Source organism: Calypte anna, chromosome 15 (assembly GCF_003957555.1).
Source record: "Calypte anna isolate BGI_N300 chromosome 15, bCalAnn1_v1.p, whole genome shotgun sequence".
Lineage (NCBI taxonomy): Eukaryota > Metazoa > Chordata > Aves > Apodiformes > Trochilidae > Calypte > Calypte anna.
In genome coordinates, this window is record NC_044261.1 from 5,133,323 (window position 1) to 5,161,198 (window position 27,876).

Here is a 27,876-nt window from a genome sequence, read left to right on the forward strand (position 1 = left end):
AAATACTCTCACTGGGTTTTGAGGCACATTTAATAAAAACAGTATAATGCAAAAGTAGGTGTGCAAAGGGAAAAAGGGGAGTTATGTTTGTTAGCTTCAGTAGCTTGAGTGGAAGGTGCAGCTCCATTCCTTGTACTGTGTAGGTAGCAATATACTACAGGTCAAAATCAAATGTGCAGCTGGCTCTCTACAGCATTCATGTCACTGGAATGATTCAGAAAGTTTACAGACTTGGTTTAAGCCTTAAAAGGTTTTGCCCATTGAATCAAGTATGGAAAGTGTATTTCAATTCCTAATAAATGTGATTGCTATAAATCACTCTTTTTTTGTAGTGAGGATTAGGTGATACTGAGCTGGTGAAACAAGCATTGTGCAAGCTGCTTTCATTATAAAAGCTATTCAAAGGATCTTTATGTAATTTTCCTGGTTGGCCTAATTTTGATTCTGCTTGTACCAATGAAGATCAGAGAGCTGTACTGAAATGATTCAAATCAGGGTGGGGAAAAGAAGTGGATCCCTTAGCATTTTAGTTCTCCATGACAATTTAATCTCCTCTTATTTTGTACACTGGTTCATAAGACTCATTGTCTTTATCAGCCTACTAAATATTAAATGATGCAAGCAAAGAAATGACCTATTCTTTTTCAAGTGAGATTATGTAAAACACCCAGGAGAGACTTAGATTTCTAAAACTGGTCAGCTGTTCAGGATTTCCTTATTTCTAGTTAGTATAAATAAGCAGCCTAGCACAAATTTAGAGCTAACTTCAAGAATCCAGATAGTCTAAATATTTTATTGATTACGTTTTATACACTGAAGTAGAACACAAAGTGTAAGTTACTTTGTGATTATTTTTTAATACACTTGTGTCAATACATGGCAGTAACCATTGTAAATAGCAGTCAAATTATCCACTGCTATGAGTCCCTTCCTCTGAAACTACCTGCAGATAATACATTTTCTTTTGATACCAGTGGCAAATATGACAATCAAATTTCCTTTATGATACTGGTATATTAACGTGCAATTATACAGCCCATGGATAACAGCATGGTGGAGGTCTTCTCTGCTTTTAAGACTTGGCTGGGTTAGCAACCCTGCCCATGAAGAGGAGGCAACTGGTACGATGCTCATAGATGAGAAACAAAAAGGGGCGGTCGACAACGAAGCGAATCTGAGCAGAGAGAGGCATGAACCCAACGTTGGTTATGGCTCCAGCTTCTGTGCCTTCCTCATTCACAGTTATTGTGCCTTGGTGATTGAACTGTTTAAACAAACAAAAAAGAAACTGAGCATCTGGTAAGTCTATTTGGATGCTTCCCTCCCTCCGTGTCCCCAGCAGGTGCTCCCTTGTGACACTGTTGCTGGTGACTCCTGTGTGGCACCAGTCCTTTGGTTTGGCTTTGTGAATAAGCCTGTTGCTGACTCAGCACCACTCTTTTAGTGCCTCTGACATATGACTAAGCATGTTCCTCATTGTGCAAATAGAGAAGGATGTGCAGAAAACCCCTACATCCCTCCTATGTCCTCCAGAAAAGATGAAAAAAAAAATTATTTTAGCTTACTGTGAATTATTCTTACTGTGTTGCCATGTTCCCAGGTGTAACAGCTTAATCAGAAAGGAAATGAGGAGTAAATACCCTGTCAATGGTGACTTTCTCATCCGATATACCAGAGTAGTCTCCTTTTTCATCAAACAGTTCTTCTATTCCCATGGATTTCAGATAACCAATCAGGTTATAACTCTTCTCCAGTTTAAATTTAGGCAGAACCACTTCTCTTGTTCTAATAAAAAGAAAACCAAAAGTCACTGGGGAAATAAACGTTTTGCATGACTACTTTACTTTACATACCTGTTACTGTTTGGGTTTTTTGCTGTTTCTAGCAAGCAGGACAGAGAAATGTATAAGATTGTTGACTATACTTTAAAAACTTGAGCATCATTACCTTTAAGCTGTGTTTTGAAAAACTTTAATCCTCCTCCCAAAACTCAATTAGAATTTTCCACCTCAGTCATCTTTTCTTGACAGTATTTACATTTTGTGACATCAACGATTCCGATTTTAATTCAGTAAATCCATCTTCTCTTGTTTTGGGATTGTTTTGTTTAGGTTTTATGCTTTTAATAAGAATATCAGGTGTTTTCTCCTGTGCTATTTGCTTACACTTGGCAATCGATCTTGTCAAGAAAGTACATTCAGACTTTAAGAAGCTGTATTTTGAAGCAGGTACCTGTTTGTCATGCTCTTCTGCCATTTTTCCACCACTTGAGGTGTTATCTGCTTTTCTAGGGCTTTCATACCAGAGAGTTTGTGTGGGAGTACAATCAGCATACTGATGTTCCCCACAAAGGGGAGCTGGATCACACCACAGTCCAGCTCAGAGTCTGCAGCAGCGAGGAAGTTGCCTTTGGTCTGCATCATGGGAACCTTTATTGTTTGCTTTTCATTCAGACGGAAACTTCTCTTTATTGTCATTTCCACTGGAAACTTATTCTCCCAAGTTCCTGTGAAGACAATGCAGAAAACAGATAAACAAAAATGATTCTGATTTGAATGTTCTGAGTTACAAAAGCAGGTAAACATAGACTAGAGATCTGACAGAGATTTGCACACAGTTTTTTTTCTACAAGGAACCTAGAAAGTACAAAGTTAACAGATGCAAAATATTTGGTAGGGTTTGCACCTAGTGAAACAACTGACACAGCTATAATTTCTGAGAAAACTGATCCTTGAAACCAGACTTTCAAGCATCAGAAGTGTCAAGCTAAGAAGCTAAGTAATGACTGCTTTTATTTTGCATAAAAGGTGTTATGCTGAAGGCATTACCTTGACTTAGTCCATTCAAGCCAGTTAACGTTTTCTATTAAGACATCCTGAAGTGTTTTGGTGTTTGACTGCTTAATTCTATGACCCAGTTTGATGATACTGGAGCCTGTCAGCTGACGTGTTTATGCCCAAAGAATACAATTCAGTGTATTCTTCAGCCCAGGAAGTTTTGGCATCAGGGTTAGAATCTTTATATGTGAAAGTCCTTGCAGTACCTCAAATAGTTATTGACTGTGGAAAAGAAGGTGCTTTTTAAAAGCAATATTCCTACTGATTTCTTTTCAGGACTGTGACTCTGGAAAAAAAATTTTTTTCCCAATGGGCAGACAAAGCTACGTTTTTGTACTGGAAATAATTGTAATTTCTGTTAAACTCTGGATTTTAGGTCACTGTTAAGTAGGAGGGGAGTGTGGCTTTGGCTGTGTGGAGGGACTGTACATTCTCTTTAATCAGTGACCTTTTTTAAAAAAAGTTGCAAGTGATTCTGAAATGCTTAATCTGACTTTGCTAAATTGACTGTGAAGTAACCAAAAAAGCCTTAAATCCAACTTTCATGCTAATAGTTTCTTGTGTCAGACTGATGATGAGCAGTTTGAGAAGTGATCAAACTGTGGTTCATGTTTTGAAGGAGCAGGATATAAAATAAGTTATACTATTCCCAAAGAAATGGTTTCACTTTCCAAGAAAAACCCGACATCTGACTGATCTTCAGGGTGCAGAATTCACAGAGTTCAGACTCTAGCTAAAGTCACGAAGCTGTTGTGGGATGGGGAGCTTCATTAGCACTGTTGTCACCTGAGGGATGGGAGACTTCAGCTCTTCCTAGTAAAAAAGAGGAGGTAGGGAACTTGAATTCAGCTTTGCAGATGTGTAAAATATGGGTAAAATAAGAGTTCTCCAGCAGGAGGCATGTGTCTTCTCAGGTCAGCTGTTCCTGGCTTTTGTGATTTCCTGTTTTGAATCTTCCCACCAAGATGTCTTTTGGATTCATCTGTGGTGGCAGATGTTGTCTTCACTGATTGACTTCTTTCTTGCCTTCATGACTAGAATCTTAGAGAAACAATTTTGGATCTGCCAGTATTTGTCAGCTATCAAAGTCTGTTGTTATCTACCATGCCTTAAAAAACCCAACTTGTACTTGACAGGAAACTCATAAGTGATTGGTTGGACTTCTGCAGAATGGAGGATAGATCTGGACCAGATAAAAGTTGCTTCTGAGCAGTGTGAATGATCCTGTTTACTCAGTATCGTTTGTACTGAGCATCTCTTCAGAATACTCACCAGTTCCTTAGCTATAAGGGCTTGATAGAAACTAGTCAGCAATGATAGACACAGTGTAAATATTGTAAATGGAAAGATACAGACAGTGATATAGAATTGTTCTTTTTTGTTTTGAGGGTTAAAAATTACAGCATTCAGCAGACAGCACTAAGGCAATTTGGACTAACAGGGCTCCATGGGGAGAAGAAAAAGCCAAATCTTTTTGGTCTTGATTTGAGATCCAAAGCTACTTGAGTTTTGGTGGTGTTCTTGTTATGTTGAGATAGTACAAGTATTTAATAACTTTAAAACAATACAAAAAATATTTTAAATTTGACCAAATTATGAAAAAATAAAGTGTCTCTTAACATTGTGCATAATCCTTTTCTTAGGATGGTCTGATGGATGGTAAAGCCATCTATTTAATATGATCATCAGAGATGTACTTAGGGGTACAAATAAGTCCCTTTTGAGTGATCCTTCAGAAGAGGGGTTTATTTGGCTCTGGTGCTGAAGTCTGTTTTGGATCTTTTAGAGAGACAAGTGGTATTATTCAAGGAAGGTAATACCTCACAAGTGAGTGGAAAAGTACATTTCATAGACTTAAAGGAATGGTGTTCCTGTACATTACTATAATCAAATAATGAGAAAGTGGGTTAAGAGAGCCTTTGAACATTTGTTTCCCAGAGGCAGGGACATAATAAAAAGAAACGCCTTTGTAAGTTATGTATTTATTTATGTACCATGCAAGTTGAGTATTTTGTACTTGCAGACACTGTTATGCTTTTGTGCTAATCTGCCTTTCCTATGTTTTGAGTAACTTTCATCTGCTTTACATCTTAAACAGTCAGTAACAGATTTCCTTTTTTCCCCTAGTTCCTCTTTCATTGGCACCTCCCACCTTTTCTCATTTAATACCAGTTTTAAAGTTTGTTGAAATATTACTAAACTTTCAATTTGAGGCACAAGCTAGTGTTGAAAATCTTACCACAGATGCTTAGCTTAAGTGTGAAGAAATTAAAGGTAAGGATTCATGATAATAAATTGTACATTCTTTACTTCAAGCCTCTTTAAGTCTTTCAGTCTGTGGTAAAATGTGTAGGAGCCCATATCAGTAGACAGTTCTGAATCCCGTATCAGTTCATTCTGAATTAACTGAAACACTCCCAAGTAGTAAATGCATTTGGTTTTAGTTTTAGAAGAATGCTGTTTTCATTGATCTCTTGAATTCCTTATATAGGTTTGTTTACAAGGATTGTGCTCTGATCATATAAAAAAAATATATTTTAAGCTTAAATTCTTTATAGTTATTCCTATGAAATCTGTAGTGTTTTAACTGAAATCAGCCTGCACCTATTGTGGTGAAGCCAATAACTCAAAGCAGGACTGAATGTGACTAAGAACTTGCACAAGAAGTGGTACCTCACCATCTAAAACTCCTACATAGCTTATGTTTTCTGAGGCTATTCTGCATGCATATGTTGGTTTTTAGTCTCACTCTTTAGAGCACAATTTTTTGGATGTAATAAGAATTTCTACAATATCCAGTAACTTCAGGGCATGACTGGAACATCAGTGTGCTACAGAAACATGCAAATAAAGAAAGGTAATAATAGACATTTTTCTTAATGAGGGAGTCCATAGGCTATAGTCTAGATTTTAGTTCTGTCTGGGGTTTCTAGTAGAATATGCAGAGAATTGCCAACTGAGAAAATCCCCTGCTAAGACTGAAATAATGGATTCTTACCTTTAAAGTAAAGACAGTTCAGAATCATCATCAGTGTTGTAGGGTTTACATTCACAAGAGCTTCCTTTATTAATCCTTTGGTCAGCTTCAGGATGCGTTCGTTGGTTTTAGTTATGAAGTTAGGATCTGAGAAATCAGCGGGTTGGGCATCAGCAAAGTAGTATGTTTTCATATTGTTTCTGAAATCATTCAGAATAGAAAAGTCCTTCTGGACATAGAGGTCATTGACAGACCTCAGTGTGTAACCAAAATTACGCCTGAAGAGCCGGTGAGTGAGTTTGCGGAAGAGATTATGGACAGTCATGAGCTCATATTTGGTGCTGGCATTAATAAAGTCTTGAAAGCCAAGAACAGATAACACTTCCTGATGGGTTTGACCCTTGAGACCCAGGGAAATCATAGCCATTGCTGTGGAAATGCCAACGGGAGCCATGAGAATGTTCTCAGAAGAGTTGGCTTTGTCTGCCACGCTGCGGTAAAGGTTGAAGCCAAAGTTTGCGTTGAGGATATTGAGGCGCTGGATTCTGGTTTTGCCTTGAAAGAGTTCAAGGATATTTCCTTGCCGGATTTCAGAAACCATGTATGGGCCAGCATCAATAATGTCACTATAGTCATCGTCACCCAGGATCTTGTCAAGGTCTAGATAGTCCTCTTCCTCCTCCTCTTCAGGAATCAAGTCATTAGTGATAGTGTTTTCCCTGTGGAATTCGGGTGGGAAGTTTGGCATACCATAGGTTCCGTTTTCATGTGGCTTTGCATCTTTAAGGCTTTCAAAATGCTCCATGAAGTCCTTGACTCCACAAAATGTGGAGGTTATGATGACAGAAAAGGCAAGCAAATTAAATAGGAGCTTCATTCTGGTAGGTCAAAACCTAGAAGACAGCATAACACAGTTGAGAGAGCACAGTGTAATTAAATTTTAGTTGTCTCTTCAGGTCCATCCTGAATTCTGTCACAGGTCTGCTTATTTGACAGCATTATTTTTAGTGAAATGCAGATTAGATTGATAAATCTGTTTTACTGGTAATAAGCTTTGCTTTCATAATTCCTCCAGCCTGCCAAAGAATTGGTTGAACTCTCCCCATGGAAGTTATTATTATTGGCATATTTCAGCAGCAGCAAACTTCCTACTTAAGATATGTGGCAATTTTACTTATAAGCCTGTCAAACTTAAAATGTATACTCACTGTATTACTAATGTATGCTAAAAATAGGATGTGTAGCTAAGTTTGAAGATTTAAGCTTGGTGGGAGGAGGGACGAGGCGTCTGCTACAGGAGCATACCAAAAGGCTGAGATGTACTGAAGAATTGAAAAAACAGACATCCTGTAGCTACAACAAAAACGGGAGTTTTATGGGAGTATTTTTGGAAGCACAAGGCAGAAATTTGAATAACTAGAGGAGATCTAGGATTGTAGCAACAAATCATGGAGAAAGAAGTGTGTTTTTGTGAAATGCCATCACTGGGACTGCACTGTGGGCAGTGTCATGGGGAAAGATACATCCTGGCTTGCTCGTGGTCTTACTCAGGTGTGTTACTCCATGTCTGCACAGTTTTTGCAGCTGTGTGTACTCATCCTTCTGTGAAGGATTGGTTTGATTGTGCTTTTTGCTTAGTTAGGATTAATTTTGGTTTAGTTTTGTGTAGCACTGCACAACGTGTGCTCTCTCTTCAGTGTGTAAAGTGTCTGTAAGTTCCTTTTCAGAACTTTGTTTCTCTAGTCTTAGTGATATCCTGGTGCTGGATTTCTTACCTCACTTCTTTTGAGTGAGGATATCTTTAAGGAGCCCTTGCAGTTTTCTAAACAGGGGCTTAATCTCTTCATCATCTGCTGAGTATTGGACCATTGCATTTTAAGAATTAGTTTTAAAATCAAGAACTTAGATGTGTATTGTTTGCAATAAATCCATCGGGTTTACTCAGCTATACAACACTGTACCAAGAAGTGGGTCTGAAAAACTTTTTACCACATTTAATAATGTTTAATTGATCTTAAAAATTGTGGAACAGTGTAATTCCTTCCTGTGACAGTCAAAGAGATACAAGAACGTAAGTTCAGTAACTATGTAAACTGAAACTGTGAAATGAGTGTCTGAGTGCCAAGGTCTTGGTTTCTGCTCAGATTTATTTAGAAAGTTAGGTGGTGGCTTCATAAGGTCAATTTCTATTGATAGTATTTTTGAGTAAAATGTACAATACTTAAAGTATAATCTAGGACACAACACTTAATGCAGTTAAAACAAAAATCTTACTAGTATGTTGATATAAATGTTGTTTATGTTTAAAGAAATTAGAAAATAGTCCAAAGAACAGTTATGGAAGTAAAACATATAGGCATACATACCTGCATAGCTGTGAATAAAACCAGTGCTTGAAGGAAGATATTTTTAAACATGTTGTAGCAGGACTGAAGTAACTGAACTAACACTTTAATTTTTAAACTCTCTCCCCAAACTAGTTAGCTTGAAATATTAAAACAATTCAAGGTGATTATCTCATATATAAAAATAAATTGCTTTACAGCAGTGGAGGATCCATAGCAAGTGTGTTTTAGAAGGCTTTACACTTTGCCTGAAGTCTCGAGTCAGACTTTTCTTTATTGTTTCTTTATAAATTCATAGCTTCTTTTTTTTCTTTCCCCGCCCCCAGAAGCCAGGCCCTTACTGAGATACTCAGTCCAGTGACCACTGATAAATGTTTTCTGCTTTTGGCATAGAAGAATTTGCTGTCTCTCAACTTTACATTCTTGCCTTCAACGAAGTTCAGTTATTGCTTAGCTGCACTTACACAGGCAAAACATTCCCCTGCCCTGCAATATATGTGTCTCTGCTCAGATCTACCTAAAATAACAGAAAATGTAAATGAAGCTTACCTTTAAGCTGCTGTACAGAAGGGATGTGTAGAATAGCTCGAGTGAGGGGAATGGCAGGGCTTAAATCTGAACTTTGACGCTGTTTTTTTGTGTATCTCCCAAAGTAAACATTCTCTAAACCAAACACTGCTAAACTTACTTCGTCAGCCAAAATCCCTCCCTTGCCTGGTGATCTCTGCTGAATTGTATGTTGTTTTTTGAACTACTTTTATGGCTTTCAGGTAATTGTTCACTTTTGAGGAAGATTTTTGAGCAAAAACTGATGTGGATGTGAAGTTTCAAAGTCAAGCATGCACATAAACTTGACTGTTAATAACAAAAGCCACGCTGCTGCAATTTTTGATGAAATGGGGGGAATCTTATTGCAGATGTGGTTGAGGCCTCTCTGGTCAGACTTCTGTCAGAATTTCATAACTGCACATGTTTGTGTTGTACGAGCAACTTTTTACCATAGTGCCATTCACCAGCTTAAATTCAGATTAATTTTACTGTAATATATGGATCATTTTAATGTTTTTTTTTTTAAACTACAAATCTGCCTCATGATTTACAATTATATGCAAAATTGGCTCACTGTAATACTGCTGCCTTTCATATCTCAAGGGAATTGTTGTACAGTTAGAGAAAACTCGAGCTGGATTAGAATTTTTCTTAGTGAAGTTTACAGTAATAATATGCAGTCATATTGAATAAAGCTCACAGTTTCATGGGGAATTTTGCTTTCTAAGCATTGCTTGTGCTTCTGACATTTCTAAGGATAACACATTCTGAGTTTTGTTATATAAATTTATCTAGCATTGCACATTATGTTGGCTGGGAGTATAAACTGTGCTCCTCCAGTGGTAGCAGCTCTTTGTGCAAAAAGTATCAGAGAATTTTAATAAATGCATTGAAAATAATGTTCTTTTACTTACTTGTTTAGATAGTAAATTCTCCAGGGCTGATGTCATTGTGTGCGTGGGTGCAAACAATGAGAGATCCCCTATTGGTGCCTCAATGTATCTCCATGAAGCCAATAAACAATAGCAACCAGCAGTATGTTTGGCTGATATTTATTTGGTTTTGAGTTCCTTTGCACTGAAGCAAAGCTGCGTGGTATTGTCTTTAACACAGTTTGCAGGAGTGTGTGGTCTCTTCCTCTCTGCAGCTGATAGTGTACTAATATTATGTTTTCTCTTCAGAGGTTACTGTATCAGCATGGTATTATTCCTGTATAAAACAAAGGAAATTGTTATTTCAAGCATCTCAAGTGTTAGCATTTAAGATATTCTATAAGATCTAATTTTATTCAATATAACAACAGTGCTGTAATACTAATTTTCATAGATGACAACGAATATTACCTTACTAAATCATAGTAAAGAAGGTACCTGGTCTGATCCCTTAGCATGGAATTTGGTTATTCTGACTCCTGTCATTTTCTGATGTTAATTTTTATTTCTTTGATAGCTCACTAGACGTTTGCCACCCATCAAGGAGGCCAAGCCCCGGTTGCAAAAGCTGTTCCGTGATTTCTGGTTGTATTCAGTGCTGATGGGATTTGCTGTGGAAGGATCAGGTAGTGTGGATCTAAGAGAAAAAACATTGCTGCTTACATAATAAGCTCTTGATGAATTTAAGTGTAAATGTAAGTAAGCAATCGCAGTAGGCTGAACAAAATTCACAGGCATAAAGATACAGTGCAAACAGTTCACAGGACAGTTCTCTCTCTGGGAGGATTACTACCAGCATCTAAATAGCATCTCTGTATTTGCTATGTTTTCCTGTGAGTTTTTTTTTCCTTGACGTGGGAACAATTTGTTCTTGTACTTGGGATGTGATTGTGTTTCTATGCTAAAATAGCAGCTTAAGTATTAGTTAAGTATTAGTTTTGATAGCTAAATTCCATAAATAGAAGATCTGACATATGGAAAACTATGGTAATCGGTGAGAAACTTCACTTTTACTGTTACTCAAGCATACTTATTCTGTTTAGAACATGGATAGCTTGTGTTGGGTGTTTTTGCTTAAGTGTATGAAAAACTGGCCCTAAGAAGTAGTATAAAGCTTGATACAGCTTGTTGACTTTGTAAACCTTAATATTCTTTTTCTCCCCCACCTCACCTTTCTTTTTATACTTGTGCTTCAGGTCTCTGGCCAGAAGAATGGTATGAAGGTGTTTGTGAAATTGCCACCAAGTCTCCATTACTTACATTTCCTAGCAAAGAACCACTCCGATCAGTTCTTCAGTACAATTCTGCCATGAAGAATGATACTGTGACTTCTGTAAGAATTAAATTTCTTCTCTTATCTCCGTCCATAATATCACTGAAATAGTAACCATGAAATAATGAATATGAAATAGTAACCATGTTATATTGAAATACCACAATACCTGCTATTGGTGAAAACCAGCTTTTTTTACACTACTCTTATGACAAGAATGTTCATGTATGACTTAGATTTAGTTTTGTTGTGTGTTAATAGTGTAGCTAATAGTAGCTACACTATTTTAATTAGGTGTAGAAACCAAGTTTTTCATCCATTTTCTTACCAGAAAAAAATTGACTTTGTTTTAAATGTAAAAAAAACCCAAAGAAGCAAAAAGACCAAAAACCCAAATCAATAAACTTTGGAAGAAAACAGCACTTTTAGTTCTGAAAGAAATGTTAGGTGAGCTTCTTCCCTTTTATCCTCTGCCTTGGTACTGGTATACATTTCTCTTCTTAGTGTTTGCAGGATAGATTTTACCTGAGGACTATTTGTGGTAGTGCTATGAAGTGGAGTTTCAGTTTCTGAAATATCTTTGGCTTCCAAATAATACAGAAATCTGCATTCTGCCTAGGTATTTAGTTCTTTCATATCAAATAATGGCACAACAGACCCTTGAAGTTTCAGAAGCTGAATAAGGTTAATGTTGATCAAAATTACAGGCATTTAGTGTAGGAATTGTATTTCTTCATTGGTAAAACTGCATGGAAAATAGCAATTGTTTTAGCAGGGAGCTTGACTCCAGTATTTATTTCTGTTTTTGAAGTACCATGACTTGCTGAGTCAGAGAAGGTTGGTCTTAGTCAGCAGATGGAAGCATCCTATAGCATATTGTTTGCAAAGGTTAAAAAGTAAAAAGAGTAATAGCCGAAAGCAGATGCTTCCAGAACACAAACTAACACAGTGCTCCCACTTCACATAACCTCATGTATTCATCTCTAGGCTGAATTAAATGAATTGAGGAGTACCATAATAAATCTCCTGGATCCTCCCCCAGAGGTGTCAGCATTGATCAATAAGCTGGATTTTGCCATGTCCACCTATCTCCTCTCTGTCTACCGCCTGGAGTATATGAGGTATGTGTGGACTTTTTTTCACTGATGAATTAAAAAGAAAAGATAAAATTAAGAACTGTGTGTTCAAATAAGAATTGCCAGACACAAAGATAAATGACAATCAGTATTCTGAGTCACTTTAGCTCCACTGAAGATTCCAAGGCTGGGAATTCCTCTGTGCAAAAGTGTCTTTAGAGTAAATTAAAAAATTGAATGTTCTCTGTATAGGAACTAACAGAGGATGGACAAAAGAGTCTTCAAAACAGTGTCTTGCATGCAAAATCCTTTGCACAGCCTTGTGCTTGTTTCTCTGAAGCACAGTGTAGACACCTGCCTATTCTTGCTTAAATAAGATTAGTGGAACGTAGGAGCTGCAAGATTTTTTTTTTTTAGTGTACTTCTTTTTTCCCCTCAGTAGTGTGTTGTACTAATCAAGCACACTGAATTCACAGACATTTTTTTTCTTTAAAAGTGTGTTTATTACTGTTACTCAAAGAAGTGTGAAGCTGAAAGCTGAGGTAGAGTAGAGGTCTAGCAATGAGGAAAGTAGAAAATACCTTTTTCATGTTTTGACTTAGACAATAATTGACAAGAGGGTCTACCATTTCCAGAAACATCATGTCTGTATTTCACAGAAACAATTTTTAATAAGTGATACCCTATGGAAATGCCAGAGGTTGTACCCTGTTAATGTATTTGTGGTGATTGCATAAGTGCAACATTATCAGGCTTCCCATTCCTGAGGAGTGATTTTATTCTCTGAGGGCAAACCAGCATTTTAGGAATTGAGCCCTGTTAGTTTAATGTAGAAACAAACAGCAATGTCACACTTAGTAGAGACTTAAAATTATCATGAACTGAACAACGACTGTATGTCTGTGTTGTCCACTGTGTCATTAAAGTATATGGCTTTCTGTTGAAGATGTTTGAAAGAAAACAAACAAAATAAACCCCGGAATCATCCCAACCCACAAAACTCTTCTTTTCCCAGGGTTTTGCGTTCAACTGACCAAGATCGCTTCCAAGTTATGTTTTGCTATTTTGAGGATAAAGCAATTCAGAAAGACAAATCTGGTAAGATCACCTTTCTAGGTTATCTTGCAACTTGAGATACCAGGAAGTTACTTCCAGGCCTGGAAATCTAAAACAAATCAAGGAATTATATAACAAAATGCATCACGTTCCTTAGATTGCTGTTGCTTTATTCTTGTCAGGAATTCTGGTTTTGTTTTGAAACAACTTGTTTCAGTGCTGGTTGAGTAAACATAAACACTTTTAACCTGTTAAACATGGTTTATAAAGCAAATATAACCTGTCACTTCTCTCAATTCCTTAGGCATGATGCAATGTGTGATAGCTGTTGCTGATAAAGTGTTTGAAGCTTTCCTGACAATGATGGCTGATAAAGTAGGTTACATGGAAACTAAAATTTTAGAATTATGTAAATGTTCTTATTTCTCTTTAAGAATGTGTGCTTGTCTTTTTCCTTAAAAGCTTCATACTTCTATTTGGCATGCTTTTTAGCCTAAAACTAAGGAGAATGAAGAGGAGCTGGAGAGACATGCTCAGTTCTTGCTGGTGAATTTCAATCACATTCACAAGAGGATCAGGAGAGTTGCAGACAAATACTTATCTGGTTTGGTAGACAAGTGAGTGTGTATTTCGTTTGCCTGTAATGGATTGCTTAGTGATGACATATACACTTGTCAGTGCACAGTGAAGTGGGTGTCTTGACTGGTACTTCTGCTGAAACATCTTGAAAAATAACATTCAGTAGTGGATTTAACCTAGGGTCTGAAACCCCTGCTTAAAATGTCTGTTTCTGCTTAGTATTCCTGTGGATGGAGCAAAGCGAAGTGCTCATGAATAAATGCAGCCTCAGCTCCTATGAAACAGCTCTGCTTAGCTTGCTCTTACAGAGCTTTTGTCTGTGATGAACTGGGCTGTTGAGAGCTATGACAAGCTGTGTGTTCTGCTCAGTATGAACTTACCTGGTCATGTATTTATTTGAGCAGCTCCATTTCTTGAAAAGATTTCCTTCCTCAGATATTTGTATTTATTGTATCTATTGTATTTATAAGACAGCATCTGAATCCTGTCTTGTTCTAGATTTCCTCATTTGCTGTGGAGTGGAACTGTGCTGAAAACTATGCTGGATATTCTGCAGACACTGTCACTGTCTCTTAGTGCAGTAAGTGCCTTTTTCAGTAATGCTGTTTGGGAAAGAAGACGTGTTTCCAGTTTTCTTGTCTTTTGTAGAACTGATCTTTTTTTTTCGTTGTTTTGCTTGTATTTGATACTTCTTTGAGTTCCTAATTTGTTTATCCTTTCATCAGTAAGTTCTGTGAAGTAAGGAGTGCATTTACACCTCTATTTCATAGGTAGTAGAACTAGTGCTGGAAAGCTATTAAATGTGGTTCAGCAAGTCAAACTGAGCATCAATAATCAATCACTGGATTATCAATTCTATGTTGTAACCATTGAACTCTCTCATCTGAAATTAAGGTTTTGTGGGGCTTTTGTTTGGTGTTTCTTTGTTTGTTTTTTTTTTAATGAATTATGGTTTTCAGATTAGATTCTTTTGGTCTGTGTATGTGTATCACACATTGAATCCATGGATTTAATATATACCTACAATTTTTAGAGATGGAAATGCTTTCATTTGTGTTCTAAATATTGAGGAAAAGGCATTGGGTCTTGAAAATTCTTTATACTGAGAACAAATCTGGAATACAAAACCTTAGAGCTGTTCAGAGTGACTTTGAGAGCAAATATTAGCAAAAAGGATTGGTGTATCAGATTACTTGTTTGGGGAGAGTGCTACCTGTAGTTTCATGTGATGTGTTGATCAATTTTGTCTGAGAATTGATGATTTGTTTTGTGTAGGACATTCACAAGGACCAACCATATTATGACATTCCAGATGCTCCATATAGAATAACTGTCCCTGACACACATGAAGCCAGAGAAGTAAGTGTTCCTCTTTGATTAATCAAATACAGTATTTGATTGTTTTTCAAATACATATGTCACTTAGTATTTGCTTTTCTGAATCTTACTGTTTTACTTGACTCAAAGTGTGACAGTTCCTCACTTACCAAGTACATATTTTATTGTTAGAGGAAAATTTTAAATTTACTATGTTGCTGCAACCTGTCTTACTCTCTGTGTTACTTACTACACCATTAAAAATGGTGCCTCTCATTATGTTCTCTCCTTTATTGACTGTATTGATGTTTTCTAATTCTAGAGTATTGTGAAGGATTTTGCTGCACGCTGTGGGATGATTCTGCAAGAAGCAATGAAATGGGCTCCCTCAGTTACTAAGTCTCATCTACAGGTAATGAGTCTGCTTTTGTGAAAGATTTAATCTTTTATTCTTCAAAATGCAAATTAAATGCTATGATGTCTTATTTTTCAGGCTATCCAATCAATTAAAAATTCTTCTGTTACTCTGAGGTTTTCTTTGTAGGAGTAGCAGAATAATTAGATTTTTTTATTTTATTTGACTTGTGATGTAGTCAAAGTCTATGTATCTTGAAAAATAGCAGGTTTATAAGCAGTTGATCATTCTGGATTTACTTCAGATGCATAAAGACAATGTATTTCTTGTCAGGTGTGTGTAATTAAGTTTTCTGTTAGTTTGCAATGATGCAACATTTTTTATGTTTTATTTTGAAAAACACAGTAATTTGTTTGTTTGTATTGTCAGGAGTACCTAAACAAACATCAGAACTGGGTGTCAGGTTTGTCCCAGCACACAGGACTGGCTATGGCTACAGAAAGTGTTTTGCACTTTGCAGGCTACAACAGACAGAACACCACTCTAGGCGTGAGTATTGGACAAAATTCTTGTTTGTTTGTTTGTGCAGCTCAGTAACTGTAGTGGTAATTTTACAAGATTCAGTATAAGCACATAATAACCACAAATTTCTCAAATCACCTTGGTCATAGCACTTGACCATTATTCAAAAGGTTACCTTATTTCTTTCCATCTCAATTCAAGGTATATTCCAATCATGTGGTTCTGTAAAATACTGAAAAGTAAGATGGCAATAAGCAAGAAAATAAAGCTGTATCCAATTATGTTTAAGAGTTTTCTCTAGATGATTTTTAATTATTTGAAAGGAATATTTTGTGTAGGGCTTAGATGAGCTCCTTTCTGGAATAGTAACATAGGTGAGAGTCAAGTGACACTCAATTGCTCTGAATTTTACTGAGGTTCACTCAAAACATGCTTTTGTATTAGATATTTCATGCAGTTATATGCATTTTTTGCAGTTCTTTTTTCTCATCTGTGATTGTTACTTACAACCTCCTGGAGAAGCATACAGTAGAAAGTGTTATATCATCAGACAGTTTCTTTTCTAGCAGCAGCTCTGAAACTGCCTCCATGTGCAGCTTTAGCAGCATTAACTGTTGGTTCTCAGTTATAGTCATCCTTCTCCTAGCCAGCTCTAGTCACTAGTTGTAAAAAGGACTAAGATCTCCCAGGACACAGGAGTGCAGTCATGTAGTTCCTGAAGAGGGAAGGTGAAAAAAATTGGTAGAATAAAGACTATGCTGAAAGAAATGAGAAAATCTGTAACTGGAAAGGAAATAAGAGAAACAACTTTCTCATTTCCTTAATATGTTAACTGTATTTGTTTTGATTGGGGCCCTCCTGCATCTCAGCCAAGTGACAAAAGCTCTTTCAGAAAGCTCTCAGATTTCCATCAGTTTGTTTTTCTTTTTGCTTTATTCACATGGACTGGACATTACTAATGCAAAGATGATAGTATGCAGATTTTATATCCAAAACATGTAATAAGAATAGGTCTCAAAAGTTTACCCACTGCAGAGCCAAGCTATCTGGTTCTGAAGCAAAACATCGCAGGAGTGTTGAATTCTTGGTGGTTTTGTTGGCTTTGTATTTCAGTATTAAATTCTCTCTGTAAGAATTCATGTTACAGTATAAAGAATCATTCTTTTTCTCGGTTTTGAGGAGAAGCCTCTGAGTCCCACATTCCTGAGTTGTGTTGCAAAGGAAAACATGGATTAGTAGTGTACTACTTAAAGGCAGGAACAAAATACTCTCTCTGAATTACTGGCAGTTCAGGAAGCTGTTGTATTGAGGGGGGCAGAACCCAGATCACAGCTAATCTTCTGTCTTCTTTCTTACTTGTTCATGAAAAAGGAGCATCAGTCCCTGAAATTCTACCCTTTTAATGCTTTTCTTGGCCTTTCAAAAAGTATATAAAAAGATAATATATGTCAAACTGTATACATGGAATTAATGCACCTTCCTTCTCTCATTTTCTCAGTAGCTTTAACCAGGTACTGTTACACCTAATAGTCATGACCTTTGGTTTTTTTGTAGCATAAACCAAACCTAAACTTAAAATATATATGAATATATAAATAGAAAACAAGACAAATGGCTAAATATGAACAATATAAACATTTTTATGTGGTCTGATCATAGGCAACCCAACTAACTGAAAGACCAACCTGTGTGAAGAAGGACTACTCCAACTTCATGGCTTCTCTCAACTTGCGCAACCGCTATGCAGGGGAGGTAAGTACAAGATTTTTCATGAGCCAAGGCTGTGAGCTCTGTCATGGCCCATCAGGGGACAATATCCCTTTCAACCTAAACTGTGGTATGGTTTTATGTTATTTTAAGCTAAGACTCTAAAGCTAAATTCCTTCAAGATAAAGGGCATAATTTTCCAAGGTTATTAAATAGATCATTTTACTGTTGGTCTTGCAGAAAGTTCTTAGATTACAGATAAAGCTAAAGATTTAGCAAAGCAGCAACAAAAGATGTCTGGGCTTGTGGACTCCCCTCATTGACACATGCCTAGAATCAAACTAAATTCCTGAAAATACTGTTCTGTGTTGAAAAATTTGTTGTATTTTACAGGTTTCGGGAATGATTCAGTTTTCAAATGCTACAGGACGAACATCTGACCTGAATAAACTGATGGTCAAAGAGCTGAATACTGCTCTGGAATCAGGCCACGCTGAATTCTACACCCAGGCCATGTTTAAGTTGACTGCATTGCTAATAAGTAGCAAAGGTAATGAAAACCAAATGAAGTTCTGCTTTCTGGCTGTGAATGCCAGGAGTAATAAGCTACAAAAACTACCCATCTACAAACCCAGTATGCATCAGCTCGAAGCAAAACTGTGTTTTGAGATTTTTCAGTCAGGCTTGTATTGGGGAAGATCTTCTTAACCTAGAAGATTTTTATTAGGAATTGGTTGTTACACACCATGCACACCAGTTGCATGCTGATGTGAAAAGCATGTATTTATTCTGTTGGAGAAATCTGAGTAAATGTTTGTTTTCAGATTGTGATCCCCAGCTCCTTCATCATCTGTGTTGGGGACCCCTGAGAATGTTCAATGAACATGGCATGGAAACAGCAATTGCTTGCTGGGAGTGGCTGCTTGCTGCCAAGAATGGGATAGAAGTACCGGTAGGAAGTGATTTAACAACTCTTTGTCTGCCCCTGCAAAGGAGGGAGAGAGAAAATTGAGATTAACAGCTATTGTGGATCTGTGTCAAATAAGGATGTTAAATGCATTGTTAATCACTTTACGCTGTCAGAAAATATCTGTTCACATATTGTTGGAAGTCTGAGCACCCTCAAAAAATGGTCTGTGGGAAACAGCTTTTTCTCAGCAGCAAGAATGATACAGCAAAGGAAGTCTGTTAGGATCTCAGCTGTACAATTTACTTTGCTGCTGAGGTGCCTGAGCTGCTCATGAATCAGGTTCTAAACTACCACAATTTACAGAATGGTATCTTAAAACAAATAGAAATCAATGTCCCTGCTCATCAGTCAGAACCTCTGGCATCTGGCATTGCACCCTTGCATAAAAAAAATAGGCCTGCAAGTGTCCTGATCCTGTAACAGGCTGGACCAGCTGTGTTTTGTGAGGTGGAGATGAACCTAATAGATATAAAGCAATTCAGGATGATGTAGTGACAGCCCACACACAGCTGAGAAAGCTGCTTCTGGTAACTGCTCCAGTTACTGGGCACTGAGGTTTTTTTACTTCCTGAAGATTATATCAATCTAAGTTTACTTAAATTTGCTTAAATGAACATGCCAAGGTTTAACTTCATAAGCATCAGGTTTTTGTATTTTTTTTGTTTATGGGACAAACTATGCTTTGTGGTACATGAGAACCTGTCAAATGCTGTCTCTGCTGTCTTGGTGTTGGAAGCAGCAGCCTTTAGTAGAACAGAAGGATGATTCCATCGGTAACAGGATGGCAAAGAAACATTTTATTTCAGGTGAGCTGTATAGCCAGGGCTTTGCCATCCCATTAATACGACAGTGAATTTTAATTGGTGTATTAGATTCTTACATGCCCTTTAGAGAAAGGTTGTGCCATCCACATAAGAAGGTCCTTTTCAAGTGGAAAACACCATCAATTTCCTTTTTGCAGTTCATGCGAGAAATGGCAGGAGCCTGGCAAATGACAGTTGAGCAGAAATTGGGCCTGTTTTCTGCTGAGCAGAAAGAAGCAGATCCATTAGCAGCCTCAGAAGAGAGCCAGCCAAGACCTTGTCCACCAGAGGTGACTCCACATTACATCTGGATAGAGGTGTGTATTTCTTCCCAGTGTCCTACATATGGTGGTGTCACAGTGATGCTGTGCTTAACCTTCTCTGCTCTATTTGTTCTCATCACTGAGGAAGGGAGAAGAGTTAGCATGGTTTAGTCCCTCTGCCTCAAAGCCAGGAGTATCTTTAGATGAGCATAATAGCTGAGGGGGAGAAAGGTGTTTGAAATAGAAGAGATTGGAGGTTTTTTTTGAGTTAAAAAAGGTCAAAGGAAGCACACCATGCCTTTCTCTCTCTTTCAGTTTTTGGTGCAGAGATTTGAAATAGCCAAGTACTGCAGTTCTGACCAAATTGAGATCTTCTCCAGCCTGCTCCAGAGGTCTCTTTCGTTGAACATAGGAGGGGCAAAAGGCAGCTTGAATAGGCATGTGGCAGCAATTGGACCCCGATTTAAGTGAGTAGTTTTGGGGTTTTTTTTCCTTTTGATGGAAGAAATAAGGTTATAAAGGGTTGGTGCTTGGCTTCAAGAGGTGAAAACTGCTGTAAAAGCCTGGAATGATGTATAGTCTAAGCTCTGTGGTTCAAAGTAGAAGTAATAACTTTAGCTTGAAAGTAATTTTTGGTACTTCGGAAGACTTTGTGGGATAATTTCATATAGTGAATTGTCCACATTATGGATCCAGTCAGTGTATAAGGTAGGGGTAATATTGCACCATCAATTGCTTTGGCTTTTTTATGATTTGAAGGCTTCAATTTTCTATAGTTCCATAATCACAGCTTTAGGATCACAATGGTGAAATGATGTTAATGAAAACAGTTTGCCAAGAACTCCAAAAGACTCTTTACAATGAGCTGAATGGAATTACAGCTGTAGCTGTGGTTTGTATGGTGTTGCATTATTCACCATTTTGGGAACACCAAAACTTTTATTCTCCATTTTACTTGCTAGGTTACTGACTCTGGGGTTGTCCTTGCTGCATGCTGATGTGGTTCCAAATGCAACAATTCGAAACGTTTTGAGAGAAAAGATTTATTCAACTGCATTTGATTATTTCAGGTACTTTTTAAATTTGCAACTATTCACTGAAAGTGTGTGTGTGATTTCCTGAACTTCCTCTATACTTCAAAGCAGCAACTGTCTTTTTCAGTGATTTAACTTCTTTCTCACAAATTTTGACAGAAACTTTTATTTTCCTTGTGTTTTTATGTAGTTCATAAACCATCTCATAGAGGCTTAGATAAAAGTTGCAGTTTTTATGTGTGGTTTATAAAGTAGTACCTTCAGGAATGCTTCTGTTCTTTTCCTTGTTTTGAAGCATGTACACCCACGCTGATGGTTTAAATGTTTGTCATGGGCACAAAGAATAATAGACAGGAATGTCTGAATGTGAGGAGGTCAGTCAGTCATAGTATTGAATTTCAGATTAATCCAAGATGCTGACATACTGCTGCTCAATTTTCAGATATAATAGGAAGTTTGTACTCTTCAGTCAGACAGAATAAAGCAATGAGGATAAACCGTAATTATATATTCTATACTATAGATTCTGGTCAGAATAAGTGGTATGACTAGGTTAGATTTGTTGTGGGGTTTGCTTTTTTTCCTAATGCATTCATCTTAACATTATTTGTCTGATTTCTTTAAGTTGTCCCTCAAAGTTCCCTACACAAGGGGAGAAGAGGCTTCGTGAGGATATCAGCATATTGATCAAGTTTTGGACAGCAATGTTCTCAGACAAGAAGTATCTGACAGCCAGCCAGCTTGTGCCACCTGGTGAGTTCCTTTACGTGCTGTTTCAAAAGTCTGTTGTTTCTCTGAGTCACTTCTGCATCAGATCTATGCTCTGTTGTTAGATAATCAAGATACCAGGAGCAACCTGGATATCAATGTTGGATCTCGGCAACAGGCTACACAAGGATGGATAAATACTTACCCATTGTCCAGTGGCATGTCAACCATATCTAAAAAATCAGGTATGTTTTTGACTGTGACCAGCTCATTGCAGCCAACTATACAGCATATTTCATATGCTTAAAATCAATATTTACCTTGAATATTGGACTCTTGTTCTTCTGGCAGGGTATTTATTTACTAGTGCCAAACTTCGGATAAGAGGCAGAAAAAGTCTAACTGGTAGCAAGCAGCAGAGTTCTGGAATTACTTTGTCTTTCTGACAGAATGTTCAATTCTGTAGTGCAGAAGAAATAAGTCTGGAGGTCAAAATGTATTAAAGTCCTGTAAGGAACCTGTTTTGTTTATTTAAACATGCCCCTAATGCTATCTGGGGGCAACAGAATGACATTAGATTGTGGGCTGTGTTTTTGTACTGGTGTAAACTATGTGTGGTTTTTTTTTTTAGTTGGCTGTCATGTTTCTATAATGAATGCAATACTGGCTAAGTTGTACTCCATGTTTTCAGAGAGCAGCTGTATGTTGAGTGGCTGCAGTGCTGACTTTCTGAAGTCACTCTGATCTAAGTTTACAACTGTCCTATGGTTTGTTACTCAGTTCTGATGTGTTAATGTTGCCAGATGTGGACAGTTTGAAAGTATAGTTTAACACACTGAACAAAAGCCACTGAACACTTTTTTATTCTTTTCTCAAGGAATGTCTAAGAAGACAAACAGAGGTACTCAGCTGCACAAGTACTACATGAAGCGAAGGACATTACTGCTCTCATTGCTGGTGAGTCTTCAGAAGAATAGGGAAGCTACATGAATTTCTAAGACCCTGTTGCTGTTGCAGGATAAATAAACTAAAGTATGAAATCAGGAGTGGGTTTATTTTTTCCAGAAAAAAGGCCTTTTTTTCTGTTTCCTTTAGGCTACTGAGATTGAACGCTTAATCACATGGTACAATCCACTGTCTTCCCCTGAGTTAGAGTTGGATCAAACTGGAGAGAGCAGTGTAGCAAACTGGAGGTCTAAGTACATCAGTCTTAGTGAGAAGCAGTGGAAGGATAATGTAAATCTGGCCTGGAGCATTTCTCCTCATCTTGCTGTACAGCTGCCTACCAGGTGAGATATTAAAACCAAACCAAACCAAAACAAATGGTATCTAATTTCTGCTGCCCTAGGAGCAGAAACTGCTGATGACACTTGCTCCTCTTTACAGCCCCCTTGCACACTTTAACAGCTGTTTCAGACCTTTGAAATTAAAGGAGCTAGATTACTTCTCATACACTCATTTGACTCAGGCTCTAGTGAAGTCCAGGTTCCTTTCCTGCCATCCATTGTTTGCTAACACTTAGATGGTGTTTTGTTCAGAAGAAATCATGTTTGTTTTTTAAAAGTATTTAAGCCATTAGCAAGCATAGCATTTAAACAGTGCTAAAAGTATCTCTGAATGAAGTGTTCTAGCTGTATATTGGTTTGCACTTCAATAACTATTATAGGACAATTAGCATAGTTGGCTCTGGAAGGGAAAGGAAATTCTTTCCCCCTTACAACAGTGACAGTTTTTGCCAAGTAGAATTCTGTGAACTTTTCTCTAGAATCCCAGACAGTTTTTCAGCCAAGAATTTAATAATGGGCTAAAATACTAGTGGCTTATACAAAAGCATTGGATGAGGACCAGTTGTTCCTGAATCCACTTTTGACTGCATCTCAGTCCCTCAGTGTGCCTTATTTCATAGTTGGACTATTTGTTTAATAAGCATATACTTTTCAGCTGTTTGCTGTCCTCATCTTCACATAAATAGAAAAGACTGTAAAACTCTAATATTGTGGTTGTATTCATGGTTATGCTTAGATTTAAGAACACTGAAGCTATTGGAACAGAAGTGACCCGTCTGGTTCGGTTAGACCCAGGAGCTGTTAGTGATGTTCCTGAAGCAATAAAGGTACTTATGAATGTTTATACTGTTACAGGGCCCCAGTATGGCAGTTTATTCCAGATATATTGGAAAATATATCTAGTTCTAGTTTTGTTCTCTGTCTCTCTTCTAGTGAGAGAATGTAGGAGAGAATGACAGAACAGCTGTGGAAATAAGTGTTGGGGCAAGAATCACTGATAATCAGAGGTGGCTAGTTAGCTAGTGGTACACCTTACTCCTGAGAGTATTCTAATCATATACAAAATGTCTCAAAACTCATCAGCCATGATTTCTGTTCCTTTTGTATAATATGTAAAAAGAGCACTGGTGAGTGCTGCTGCTGAAGTGAATTCAAGCTTAATGCATTGTGTGTGTGAAAAGGCCCAGCCTCTTAAAATGGAAGAATGTCTTCATGCTGATCTGCAGTGAAGCACTCTAGTCATGTCAAGGACAGTCTTGTCAGAGCTGCATTCTGTGTGTCACCAACAAAGCAGATGACAGATAAACTGAACCTTCTTTAATGCTTACAAAAGGGCTCATCCTTTCTTCTTCTCCCTATGCTAGAGCTCCTGTATTGTGCTTTTGGTAACTTGACTTCAGTTACTTCAGCTGGTGATTTGGGAGGTGAGGTGATTCCAATAGTTAGATTTCCTTGGAAAAAAATGCATTAGATAAAATAGCTGTAGTTTTGTATAAAAAAATGTATCATTTTTCACTTCCCTGGCACAGGAAGCCAGATTATGGCATTACTGTCTGATGTGTATTACCCAGACATTATTGGGTGCTATAAACTCCTAATGTGTCTTTACTTTTTCAGTACCTGGTGACCTGGCATACAATTGATGCTGATGCACCTGAGCTCAGCCATGTTCTGTGCTGGGCACCAACAGATCCACCAACTGGCTTGTCCTATTTTTCAAGCATGTATCCACCTCATCCTCTAACAGCTCAGTATGGGGTTAAAGTCCTGCGATCTTTTCCTCCGGTAAGTTGAGTTCCAAGAGAGCCTTAACACCCCAAGTCAAGTTATGGTCTTTAGTCAATGTGGCTTGGTTTTAATGCCATGGAGAGACGTGTGCTAAATAGGCAAACCACATTGCAAAATGTGGATAGGGATGAAAAGGAAAAGTTGACTCTTCCACATAATACTGGCTCATGTACTTTTAAACTTTTTTGTTATAAGTCAAATTAAGCTGAGTTCCTCAGGCAGGTCTTCTCAAATTGCTCCTTGTGAATCTTTTCTCAGTGGAAAGGTGTTTCTTCTAAAGCATCAGAAGACTGGATTTTTAACACTTGTCAGACTTTAGGACTGTATAATATATGATAATGAAACTTCTGAAGAGAGTAACTGGACAGGAAAGTATTTTTATTTGAGGAGGTGTATAGTTTTAAATAAAGAGGCAGTCTTATTTTGTTCATCATCTAGCTGAAGGGAGGAGCTCTCTTCTGTGTGTGTGAGCTCTCTTCACTTCTAACTACAGTAACAGTAAAACCCTGCCATCTTTTCTCTTTCAGGATGCCATTTTATTCTACATTCCACAGATTGTGCAGGCACTTCGTTATGACAAGGTAAGGATATGAAACAGGTGCATACAAATAAAACAGATTACTAGGCAACCTTTAGACTTAAAACTGCAAATCAGACAAAATTTAAGCTTAAATGCAGCTAATGCTGCTTATTATTATCCTGTATCTCTAAAACATAGAAGAAATAGTATTGTCTCTAGAGGCTGGCTTGCTTTGGATACGCCTCCTTAATGAACAGGTAAAGTTGAGAAACCAGGGGCTAAAGTAACTCATCCATCAAGAAAGAGATTTGTTCATGGGAAGCACCAGATGAGAACTCTGTCTGAATAAAGCTTTGGAAAGTCTGCATGAGACAAGCAGTAATGAAATTACATTGCTGTCCTTAATCATTCTGCTGTGGAGTTAGCCAGAGAAGACATCTATGGATGTCTTGTGCTCCATCCTGTATATGAAATTGCATTTTAGCTTCATCTTGAAGAAGCCAGAAGTAAAGCTTGACAGCCAAGTTCAGATTTCATTAATGTGAGATCATTGCTATCTGTGAACTCTGGCCAGGGTAGTATTTTCAGGTAAAGGCATTCCCAGCCTGTAGTGTGACTGTACTTACTCTTTGAGGACTTTGCACGCGTGCATCCTCTGCAATGCAGAGCAAGAACATCAGATATCGTGTCTGTTAGTATCAGTTCAACAGAGAAACATCAGACTACAGAAGTTGCTGCAAGTAGAAGAAAGCCAATGCGACTTCTGGAATGGGTAGGGTTCCCTTATACACTTCCACTTCTTCTGGAAACCTGTTCCTACATTTTAGGATTTCTGTGGAACTGTGCCAGCACGTGCAGTTCTTTACATCAAAACGTGTAGTCCACATGACACTGTCTAGATTTCTGGTATTACAAAAGCATTTAGTGATTCCCAGCAAGATCAATGTCTCTATTGCACTGTGCCTTGTACACACAGTAGGGTATGTCCTAAGCTCAAAGAGGTTTGAAATCCAAATAGAACAGATAGAAAATGGCACAGAGGTAGGAAGAAGGTTGGTCAGAATAGCAGAGTAGGTCAGTAACAAAGCTGAAACAGTTTAGGTCAATTTACTACCTGTTAAAAAACAGTGTCATTATTCAAAGGTCTTTTTGAGTGTGTGAATGAAAGTGCAGAGGTCTTCTTTCCATTAAGTATTCCTGCATTTGGAGAGTAGCTGTTAGAAGCAGTAATACCAAGTCTGTTAGAGGTGTAATGATTTTTGGTCCTTCCTGGACTGGATATGGTTGCAGATGGGTTACGTTAGAGAATACATCCTGTGGGCAGCTGCCAAATCCCAGCTCTTGGCTCACCAGTTCATCTGGAACATGAAAACAAATATCTACCTGGATGAAGAAGGACACCAAAAAGATCGTAAGTGCTTTAAAATATAATCTAGCTTGATCCCTTTCCTTGTCTCAGTTCAGACTAAGTCTTCTTCCTGCTTCTCTCCTGTCAGGAGGAATCCTTTTAGCTAGGAACTTCTCTTTCATTTGCAGAGGTAGGGCTTGTTCTGTAGAAGTGTTCTGATGGACAGAATGGCTCAAAAGAGATGCAGCAATGTTTGCATCAGTACCTTTTTTTTTTTAATACTATTTTGAAGGTGGCTGTTTCCTTCACCCATACCACTTAGCTTTCTGAATTAAGCTTCTGATGCAAATGCTTCCTTCTTCACATGCAGCTGACATTGGGGAACTCCTGGAGCAACTTGTAGAGGAGATAACTGGCTCCTTATCTGGCCCAGCCAAGGAGTTCTACCAACGGGAATTTGATTTCTTTAATAAAATCACCAATGTTTCAGCGATCATCAAGTAAGTGCTGTACTTTCTGGGGGGCTCTCAATTCTGTTAGTTACCAGTGTCCTGATTAAAGAGACTGAGTCACACTTTGGAGTATTGGAATAGTGTTTTCAGGAGTTTAAATACAAACACAGAAATCAAAACACAGAACACCACAAAACCAAAAACCTCAAGCATAGGTAAATGTTTTATTTTCTGCTAAAGTTTCATGTGTAATACAAAGATTTACATGTGTAATACAAAGACAATTGTTCTTTTTGCACATCTAAGACTTTTTCCTTCATTCCTAAATTGTGGTTATGGAGAATGATCTGATGTCATAACCATTGGACTGCTGATCTCTTAAAGCTGGAAGTCTTGCTCATAGAGAGATTCTCACTGTTGATTGTAAAGGCAGCAGTAAGATGATCTGTAATTTAACTTACAAAGCTTGCCAGCGGATGGCAGCAGCTCAGCACACAAGCTCTAAGTCTATAAGTGTGGTTTCATTGTATGTTTTTAAAGTATTTGTGTATGAAAGTATTGGAAGCAATGTAAAATGTATATCCTGGAACAAGCCTCTTTTAAAATGAAGCCTTGCAAGCCACTAATACAAGGGCATCAGGCTAAAGGACACCTTCATCACAGAAACAATCCAATATTTGGTGCCTTCTATGTGGCTATCAAGATGCTTTCACCCAGCAGGATGAGTTAAAAGAGGTGTGTAGGGTCTGAAGATCTTTATATTTAGAATTCAATCCATTCTTTGTGAGTTTGAAGTAATAATTAAGCAACAGATGATCACTGTTTTGCAAGCATTACATTTTATACCCCAGCCTTAAAATGAATCTGGTTATTGTGCATCTCCAGTGTAAAAGCAAAATGAAGGAGATGCTGTTTGGTTTGTAAATGGCATAAATAAAAAAAAAGTGTCATCTGTGGTGATTTCATTAAATGTTATGTTGCTGCTTCAGTAATCTGCTGTACTGCTTAAAACAAGAGCATAAGTGGTGCCTTTTAGTTGCATGCTGCTATACCAGCTGAGCATGTGATTGTGTGACTACTTCAAGAGATGGTTAACACAAGTGCCTGTGCAGATTGGGTAACTATACATACTAGTGGTTAACCATTACTATGTTAACCCTGATGGTTAACCATGGTACC

At 37.7% G+C, this 27,876-nt stretch overlaps 2 protein-coding genes across 3 annotated transcripts in view; one reads left to right on the forward strand and one right to left on the reverse strand.

Moving 5' to 3' along the window:
* PI4KA (phosphatidylinositol 4-kinase alpha) overlaps nt 1-27,876 on the forward strand; it is a 57,243-nt gene that overhangs the window by 21,694 nt on the left and 7,673 nt on the right. For both annotated transcript variants that reach the window (XM_030460723.1, XM_030460722.1), the window contains exons 20-44: nt 10,158-10,266; nt 10,837-10,973; nt 11,901-12,034; nt 13,005-13,087; nt 13,350-13,420; nt 13,538-13,662; nt 14,123-14,204; nt 14,900-14,983; nt 15,264-15,353; nt 15,726-15,845; nt 17,478-17,570; nt 17,919-18,075; nt 18,350-18,477; nt 19,457-19,615; nt 19,877-20,028; nt 20,524-20,631; nt 21,221-21,348; nt 21,429-21,548; nt 22,181-22,260; nt 22,399-22,592; nt 23,326-23,416; nt 24,207-24,374; nt 24,905-24,958; nt 26,188-26,308; nt 26,616-26,745. In XM_030460723.1, coding sequence (XP_030316583.1) covers nt 10,158-10,266; nt 10,837-10,973; nt 11,901-12,034; nt 13,005-13,087; nt 13,350-13,420; nt 13,538-13,662; nt 14,123-14,204; nt 14,900-14,983; nt 15,264-15,353; nt 15,726-15,845; nt 17,478-17,570; nt 17,919-18,075; nt 18,350-18,477; nt 19,457-19,615; nt 19,877-20,028; nt 20,524-20,631; nt 21,221-21,348; nt 21,429-21,548; nt 22,181-22,260; nt 22,399-22,592; nt 23,326-23,416; nt 24,207-24,374; nt 24,905-24,958; nt 26,188-26,308; nt 26,616-26,745 — 2,918 coding nt within the window. The remainder of the gene's footprint in view (nt 1-10,157; nt 10,267-10,836; nt 10,974-11,900; nt 12,035-13,004; nt 13,088-13,349; nt 13,421-13,537; nt 13,663-14,122; nt 14,205-14,899; nt 14,984-15,263; nt 15,354-15,725; nt 15,846-17,477; nt 17,571-17,918; nt 18,076-18,349; nt 18,478-19,456; nt 19,616-19,876; nt 20,029-20,523; nt 20,632-21,220; nt 21,349-21,428; nt 21,549-22,180; nt 22,261-22,398; nt 22,593-23,325; nt 23,417-24,206; nt 24,375-24,904; nt 24,959-26,187; nt 26,309-26,615; nt 26,746-27,876) is intronic.
* On the reverse strand, nt 167-8,779 carry SERPIND1 (serpin family D member 1). Its single transcript, XM_008502729.2, has 5 exons — nt 8,709-8,779; nt 5,836-6,707; nt 2,233-2,506; nt 1,641-1,785; nt 167-1,264 (listed from the first exon to the last, which is right to left on the reverse strand). The coding sequence occupies exons 2-5, from the start codon at nt 6,689-6,691 to the stop codon at nt 1,073-1,075; spliced, it is 1,467 nt and encodes a 488-aa protein (XP_008500951.2). The 5' UTR covers nt 6,692-6,707; nt 8,709-8,779; the 3' UTR covers nt 167-1,072.

Bases quoted from the DNA above. Each gene is read 5' to 3' on its own strand.
- SERPIND1 (XM_008502729.2), bottom strand. From the start codon at position 6,691: ATGAAGCTCCTATTTAATTTGCTTGCCTTTTCTGTCATCATAACCTCC. The intron at 2,507-5,835 runs GTAAGAATCCAT...TTGTCTTCACAG, and splicing joins GAACTGTCTTTACTTTAAAG to GAACTTGGGAGAATAAGTTT. The intron at 1,786-2,232 runs GTACCTGCTTCA...TCTTTTTATTAG, and splicing joins CAGAAGAGCATGACAAACAG to AACAAGAGAAGTGGTTCTGC.